General features: G+C 35.7%; 1 protein-coding gene across 2 annotated transcripts in view; it reads left to right on the top strand.

The window, feature by feature from the left end:
• Window positions 1-4604: 4604 nt before the first annotated feature.
• The window catches only part of nova2 (NOVA alternative splicing regulator 2), a 56256-nt gene continuing 52964 nt past the window's right edge, over window positions 4605-7896 (top strand). The window contains exon 1 of one of the 2 annotated variants that reach the window (XM_067450532.1): window positions 4605-5330. In XM_067450532.1, coding sequence (XP_067306633.1) covers window positions 5174-5330 — 157 coding nt within the window. In that variant the 5' untranslated portion in view covers window positions 4605-5173. The remainder of the gene's footprint in view (window positions 5331-7896) is intronic. The other variant, XM_067450533.1, reaches the window with a different exon arrangement.

The raw sequence follows: 7896 nt of genomic DNA, 5'->3' as shown, positions 1-7896 counted from the left end.
AACACAAAAAATGTAATACCGAAATAAACGCATATTATTTAAAAAACGCATTTCTTTAAATAAATGATTTTAATTATTTAAAAATAATTAGGCCTATACCACAAAAGTGGAGCAAATTGAATATAGGCTATTTACATTTGTGTAAATAAAATTAAAAATCAAAATGTTATTAGGCATACAATGTTGACTGTTAGCTTCAGTCAAACTGAATGATTAAATCTTAAAGCTATATCAACTGCCTCTATATTCTGTTCATGGGTTTTTGCTATTTTTTGGAATCAAATTTTTGTTTGTAGTTTTAATAAACCTAAAGAAAACCTAATTTTTTTAAATAATATAAAAATAATAGTTTTATTATTTTTCTCTTACAACAACACAAGTAACAGACTTACTTGTGAGTAAGTCTTCCAGCCATGTTGCGTACAAATGTACATATTTTGTAATGGGGGAAAATAATTTGTTTAAAGGGCTGTAAAAAAACTGTGCCATTACATTTTTGAAAACTAAATTATATTAGTTTTTTATTGTTTATTTAATTCACGTAATTTGGCATTGCGTTTAAACTGCACCACTGGTCTATCTGTTGTGTACCATACTGTTTGTCACGGTTTAATGTTTTTTGTGTTTAATTATGTTGCAAGCATAATTTTTTGCACCATTGTTAATTGGTCTTGTTAATGTGTTTGTCCTTGTGTATTTAAGGCATTTTATGTTTTCTTTGGGAAGTCTCAGCTCTTGTGATTTTGATATTATGATCTTTTATTTTGCATTCTTTATTCTGGGCTTTTTGAATAAAATAAACTTTAACCAGATGATCAAACTTTGCTCTCTCAAACATCAATTTGTAACATTACAGCTTCTAGCCTACAGCGGTTATGATAATGCTGCCATGATACATTTTTGCTTATGCAATGAGAATTGTTTTAGTATTTTTCCAACTAAGACTACAGGCCTACTTTCTTTGATGGCTTTGCCCAATAATCTTTCAGACTTCGGTCGGAAAGTTGAACTTCTTTTAACTTTGAGTTTTAATAAGGGTGTGTGCCAAGTCAGTCTTGTTTCAGTAAAGCAAAGGCAACAAGGTTGAAGTCCAATACGAGGTAATGATTCTTTAAATCCTCAAACTAAACAGTTTTTACAAATACTTTTAGAAGAACCACACACGGCAATGGTATATAGTCTTTAGGATATATATTATTGGTATTGTATTGGTTTTGATAATGTGTTTGTGTGTGTATCATTATCATCAAAACAGGAGGATGAAAATATCTTGTGAAACTACTGCCCTCTTGTGGCTGTAAATTTTACTTATCACATTAAAACTACAAATGAAACGTGACTAACGAGGACAGTAACCTTGCGCAACCTCCACAGCCGCACTAATTTGAGTAGCCTAAATGCAATCTTTAATAAGATTTTATTTTATTTTTTATCAATTCTAAGAGGTTTTTTTTTGTGTGTGTGTGTGGATGCTTTTACTGATGTGGAACGATTAGGCTACTACAGTGTTGTAGTAGTGCATATGTGCATCCAAATTTGAGGGGAGCTTCGAGGACAGAATAAAAATATGTAGCCTAGGCTACATTAAAATTAATTGTTAGATCTGTATTTAGGGTTGGTGGGTGTTTGTCGTATTTTTGAAATCTTACATTCTGACTGGAAACACTAGACAAAGAAAGCAGCTCTTAGCTCTTCTCTCTTTGACTGCTTCCACAATTCACCCACAAGATGGAGACTCTTGTGTATGTCCCAATCTGACAAACAAATGATTCGATATTTATTATTCTAACTGAGGCAGATTTTAACAATGTTTAGGGAGTAACTCAGAATTCTCATTGGGTTTATTAGTAGTTGTTTATTTGTAAAAACAACTTGATAATGATTCCAAAAAGGCCATTTTGTGCCAGATGAATTATCAAATACCCTCATGTCCTTTTAAACCTGCATAGTGCCATGTTGTTGCTCATAAATAAACGTGGAATTTAATGCCAGATGTTGCCCAGTCCGGCTGATTCTCAAGTTTTTTTTGTGTTAGTTGCAGAGACAATAGTGCGGGTGCTCTTATGGAGAAGGGGGCAGATGGGGTCCCCTCTTCAAACAATGTGTGTAGCGTGGGGGAGGGTGTGATGCATTGAAAGTCATCCTTGACGAGATATCACCCTTTCACTAGTGTGACAGAGGGGGAAAACTGCACGGGTTTATGTGAAAGCTCATAAACCCATATTACAGGAATGGAGAGCTTTAGCCACCACCATCTGTCCGAAATTAACATTTGCGTGCAATGAGTTACTGGTAAACAAAAAGTGATTTTTATTTTGCTTTTTGCATGGTATGTAAATATAGATTTATGAAGTTGGGTATATGGTACATATCACATTATCATTTTTTTTTTTGTTGTTGTTGTTGCAAGAATCAGTGTAGAATAAATGAACTAAATATATTTGCCTTGTATTTAGTTCCATATGTTCCTCTGAGCGTTTTTTCCCCCTCTGTGGCATCTGTTTAAATCAGTTAAATGTAACACGGATAAACCATAGCATATGTGAACATGCTCTATAATTCTAGTCTGACTACAGGCCCAATCCCATCCTATAAGGCCCGTAGTCAAATGTGGATCTGTGGAAGTACATGCCATTTTTAAGCAATGGCATCATGCATCCTAATTCTCACATTATTAAAGCTTTTGAAGTTTAAATAAAAGAATCACCCATTTTATTTCCCGAGTAATGAGCTTTTCTAAAACGTGGCTGGTAGAATAAACAAAGCAACTGAATTTGATTGTTTCACATTGATTGCATTTCATGGATGGCCAGACTCAAAAGAACACAAGTGTTTTATAGTCATTTATTTTGCTCAATTTTCCCGCTGTAAATAGGAGCCAAATGTCTCAGTATCGGTTTGCCACATACCTCCATTCACACTGAGCACAGGGCTATATATTTCAGATGACACTGGCGCACTGCTGAGTTTTTCCACAGAAATGTGAAATTGCGTGAGGTGGCTCTTTGTGTTCATGCGGTAGACGGCGTAGCATCACCTTGATGCGAATCTGGAATATAGAGAAGTGCTCGCCTCCAGCCCTGTGTTGACACAGGAGGAGTGTGAGTGTGTGACAAGAGGATACAGAGAGTTCTACTGGGCACTGAGGACACATGCTGTAAAATATTTATTCACTACGTTTTAACATCATTTTGTCCATAGTTAACATCATTAATTTATACTAAATTTTATGAATTTATTTGTACACGATTTTTTGTATTTATAATTTTTTATTTAAATTCTAAATGTTGTAGTTGCTTTAAATAATTTTCAAAGCTCAAATAATATAATAATAATAATAGTAATAATACACTGTTCATTTTTTTTGTTGGTTTTTGTTGGTTTAACTTAAAAAAGTAAGTAACCTGGTTGCCTTAAAATTTTTAGTTTATTGAAATTAAAAATTTGAGTTGATACAATAAAGGAAATTTGTTTAATAAATAGAAACTCAAAATATTATTGTATCTGAATCACATAAACAATTTTATAAATCATGAAAATAGTACTGTTTGGCATGTTTCACTGCGTCATCAGAAATAAAACTGTTGTTGTTGTTGTTGTTGTTATTTGTTCCATTTGTTGCACTTTGAGATTCTTCAGAATGAAAAGTGCATTATAAATAAAAAATCTATTATTATTATTATTACATTTACCCAATATGCTTACAAAATCTTTTGATAACATTTTAATAAAGATTGTCGAATCTCAAAAAATGTTCATTGTATTAACTCAAAATTTTAAGGCAACCAGGTCTCTTTTTTCTAAATATTTTTTTACAACAACAACAACAACAACAACAACAACAACAACAACAACAATAATAATAATACAATAAAGACTTTAAAAAATAAACAATTATGATAATAATAAATAGTTATCTGTTATAATAGCCCTCCAATCAATCACCAAATCCACTAACAATATACACTACCACCACCCCAACCCACCCCACTATACACCCCACACCCCATAAACACACAACCCCACCAATATCTAATAATCAATAATAATAATAATAATAATAATAATAATAATAATAATAATAATAATAATAATACCACCACCACCACCACCACCACCACCCACCACCACCACCATATACCCCAACCCACCACCACCCCCACCCCATCCACCACCCCCCCAACCCCAACCTTACCCCAACCCACCATCACCACCACCCCCCATACAATATACCACCACTACCCCCACCCCAACCTAACCCACTTCACAACCACGATCTCAAATAAACTATCAACCTATATGTATTATAAATATATATAAACCCGTTTTTATAGCAACAACAATTGCCCTAATAATATTTCTAATTTACTGTGGTAGTGATTCTTATGTATTATACGGAGACGAGCTGCGCACTTAGAACGACTTTTATTTTTCACAACCCCTGCTCCTATTTTTCAATGATGCTCACGCATTTTGATCACCACCACCTCCTCCTCCCGTGTTGTCATGTGACAAGCAGGATTTATACTTCGCTTTGCCGAAGAAAATCAAACCTCAACCAATCGCAGCCAGAGGGGGGCGTGTCTGTTACTCCACATTTGACAGCCGCGCACTCGGCTTCACATGACGTCACCGCTGCTCCGCGCTCCAGCAGAAACGCGCAAAGATGCTCTGAAAGCAAGACTGCAGCATCTCCGAGTCAGAGCCTACGAAAACGTCGCATCTCCCTCAAGCGCTCGTCCAGCGCTTTAACACCATCCAGCTCTATCTGCAGGGTTTGCCCACCTGCATGCGGATCCGCTGTTTTTCCCTTTCGCCTCTTGTACATTTCCCGTTGCTATTTATTATTCGCGCATCTTCCCAATTTTTTAGCAGTGAATCTTTTGAGTTCTGCTGACCACTGAGGTCACACATTGTTTTCAGCAGGAGAGCGCCATCGCAGAGCCACGAGTGAGGACGTGCCCCACATCACTTGTTATCAATAATATCAGTACGGACTGATCGAAAATCGAGCCACTGGATATCGATGCGTCTTTCATTCTGTATCTAGGCTGCTACGGAGGATCGACGCACCCCAAACATTCATATCATCGTGGTTTCACATTCAGAAACAACACATCTGCGTATCGCGTGTAGGGAAAACGAGACCGAGCCTAACGCTTCTTTATAAAAAATGATGGCCGGTGGGGCAGTGCAGCAAAACGGGATTTTCTCCAATCCGCATCATCACAATCAACAGCCGCACATGGAGTCTGATCCCCCCGATTCCCGCAAAAGACCCCTGGAGACCCCGACGGAGGCCAGCAGCACCAAACGCACAAACACAGGAGGTAAGTAAGAGCCAATGCTGTCTACACAGGCAACTCACTTGGCACTGAATTAGCGACTCTTCCCAAAGACAAGTGCTTTGATGTAAGTCCCAATGGGAAAGATGAAAGCATAAATCGTTCATGGCATATTCATTCATTTTCGATTTCCACGAAGCATATCACCATCTAACGCGGCCATGCTTCACCAGACATGTGCATTTGAAATTAAATTCGTATTTACAGTTCGCGTCCATTTTAAGTGACCCTGAATCGGCGCTTGCGTCTAGTCGTACGCACATACGACAGTCGTTCACCATCCTCCGTAGTCCTGAATTAAAGGTTTAAGTGTGGAATAAATGGGTTGTATATCCATAAATATAGGCTAATATCACGAGCACGTACCCAAACATTAGAAAACATGGCTCGTGCGTTTACGCATCCTTGCTATCACCACAGATGACCTTGCGATGCTCCGGTGCCTTGAATCTATAATCTTTTATTTTGAAATTTGGCCCTGAATACTCCAGTTATGAATGATAAATGATTGTAATATTTAGATGAGATATACAAATATAGAATTGTTATACCACATGTATTTGTGAATTATTTTACCAGTAGCAATATTTAATATAATATGTTTCTCAGAATTAGATTAAAGGCAGATATTTTGGGACACATTTGCATGCTTCAGCTGAATCACTGATATTGGAAATTTCAGTGCTTGGATGTGCACTAGATCCTTCTATAGTTTACCGTAGTCTATTGTTTATACTGGACCCATGCTTCCATGTTTATTATGCATTCCAGCAGATGCCATAAGAAGTCTTGTGTGCACTACTACACTTAGTAGTGTACACTTAGCAGACTAGTCATCTAATTAATCAGTTCAAAACAAAATAAGCACGTATTTCTTAACTCAACTGTTTCTCAGCTGATTTGTAGATCTTAGTTTGTTAGCAGATTAAACATCTTTCTGACCAGTGATGATTAAATTCAGTCTTATTTGGGTCATTTTGAATTGCATTACAGTTAAGGCAGAGCAGAAGATATAAAGCATCTTGATATTGGAAATATTAACAATATATCTCAACTGATTGGCTAAGGTTTTCAGAAAAGGCCAGAAATAAAAAAGTGCAATAATCTCTTATTTTACTTGCTAAAGGGTTTAAAAAAAAACAAAAAAATACTTGTAGTTACAGTTAAAGGGTTAATAATGGCGCATAGATAAAGTGATTGGCGGATGTTTACATGTAAAAGAATCGATGCAGAAAGCGTAATGAATTGTCAGTCAGAAGAAGCATGCTGGACCCGTGGGAGGCATAACCTGCAGATCCATTTGCTCAAATGAAAAGACTTTGATGCTTAAGAGATCTAGGCTTCAGTGGAATTTATTTACCAAGACTAAGATTATTCTGTGGGGTTCTCACAGCTATAGAGGGGACATTTTAATATGGTCAATTCCAGGCCTGCAAATGACAAAGAAATGAATGAAATCATGAAATGTCATGGAAGGAAAATGGAAGTTTCTATTGGTAATATACATTTTTATGTTGTTATGCTTAGCTATTACATGTCGCCTGTTAGAAATTGCTATTTGTGCATGCAATCTCTATAAAATGATTTTTTAAGACCCTTTTACCAGTTACGTAATGTAAAAGTTATGGAAATTCATTAAACAAAATCTCAGGATCCCTGATTCTATTCAAATACTCAATTCATTTATTTCAATTTATTACAAATAGTGTATTTGTATGATATCACATGCAGTTACAGTAGTGTAGAAGGATGTACTAATATTACACAACTTATTTTGGTAGTGTAATATGACATTGTTGCACTATTTTTAAGCATCTATACTTATATTAATTCATCCTTTTTTTATTTGAATATTAGAAATTCTGGAAACGTATAAAATACAAATTCAGATTTTAAAAATTATTATTAATTTAGTGTTTCGTATTTGTAAGAGTGGGTAAGACATGTTGATAAATATGTGGAAGGGAATTTATATTTATATTAAAAGTTGAAAATGGCTTGTATTCAAGAGAAAAAATATTGCACGTATTAGCATGATTGCATGTTTAGAGTCGACATTTACCCGTAGTTTCGGCTTTGTGGTTCATATTTAAACCCCAGCAGTTACACAGGCAGATCATCGGCCGAGTTAGTGTGAATCTGAACCATTTATGTAGTTTTTTGGGCTACTTTTGAGTTAAAACTAAGGATCCAGCATAGCATACTGAAAACAGGAAAAGCAACTGACAACAACAGTCCTACGACAATGATAGGTCTAATTTGTTTTCTTACAACATTTACTCTTTGATTTAACGTTTTAATGTTTTCATGCATGTCGGGTTAGTATCATATTTTGTATGACTTGCATATTGTTTTAACTTTATTTAGCAGATTAAATCATGATGTGGCTGCCGGAAAAAAAAGTTATAGACATTAAGCTGAAAGTCAGTTGGCTTAAAAACAAGAATCATTTTCCTGCCAATTGATCGTTAAGGCTTCGACTTCAAGTTCACCAAAGAGCCTCTCTCCACGTTCCCGAGCTGTCTCGTAAGATGTAATGTTTTCATTTTGT

The sequence above is a fragment of the Pseudorasbora parva genome, chromosome 8 (genome assembly GCF_024679245.1).
Source record: "Pseudorasbora parva isolate DD20220531a chromosome 8, ASM2467924v1, whole genome shotgun sequence".
Lineage (NCBI taxonomy): Eukaryota > Metazoa > Chordata > Actinopteri > Cypriniformes > Gobionidae > Pseudorasbora > Pseudorasbora parva.
This window is presented reverse-complemented; position numbering and strand designations above follow the sequence as displayed.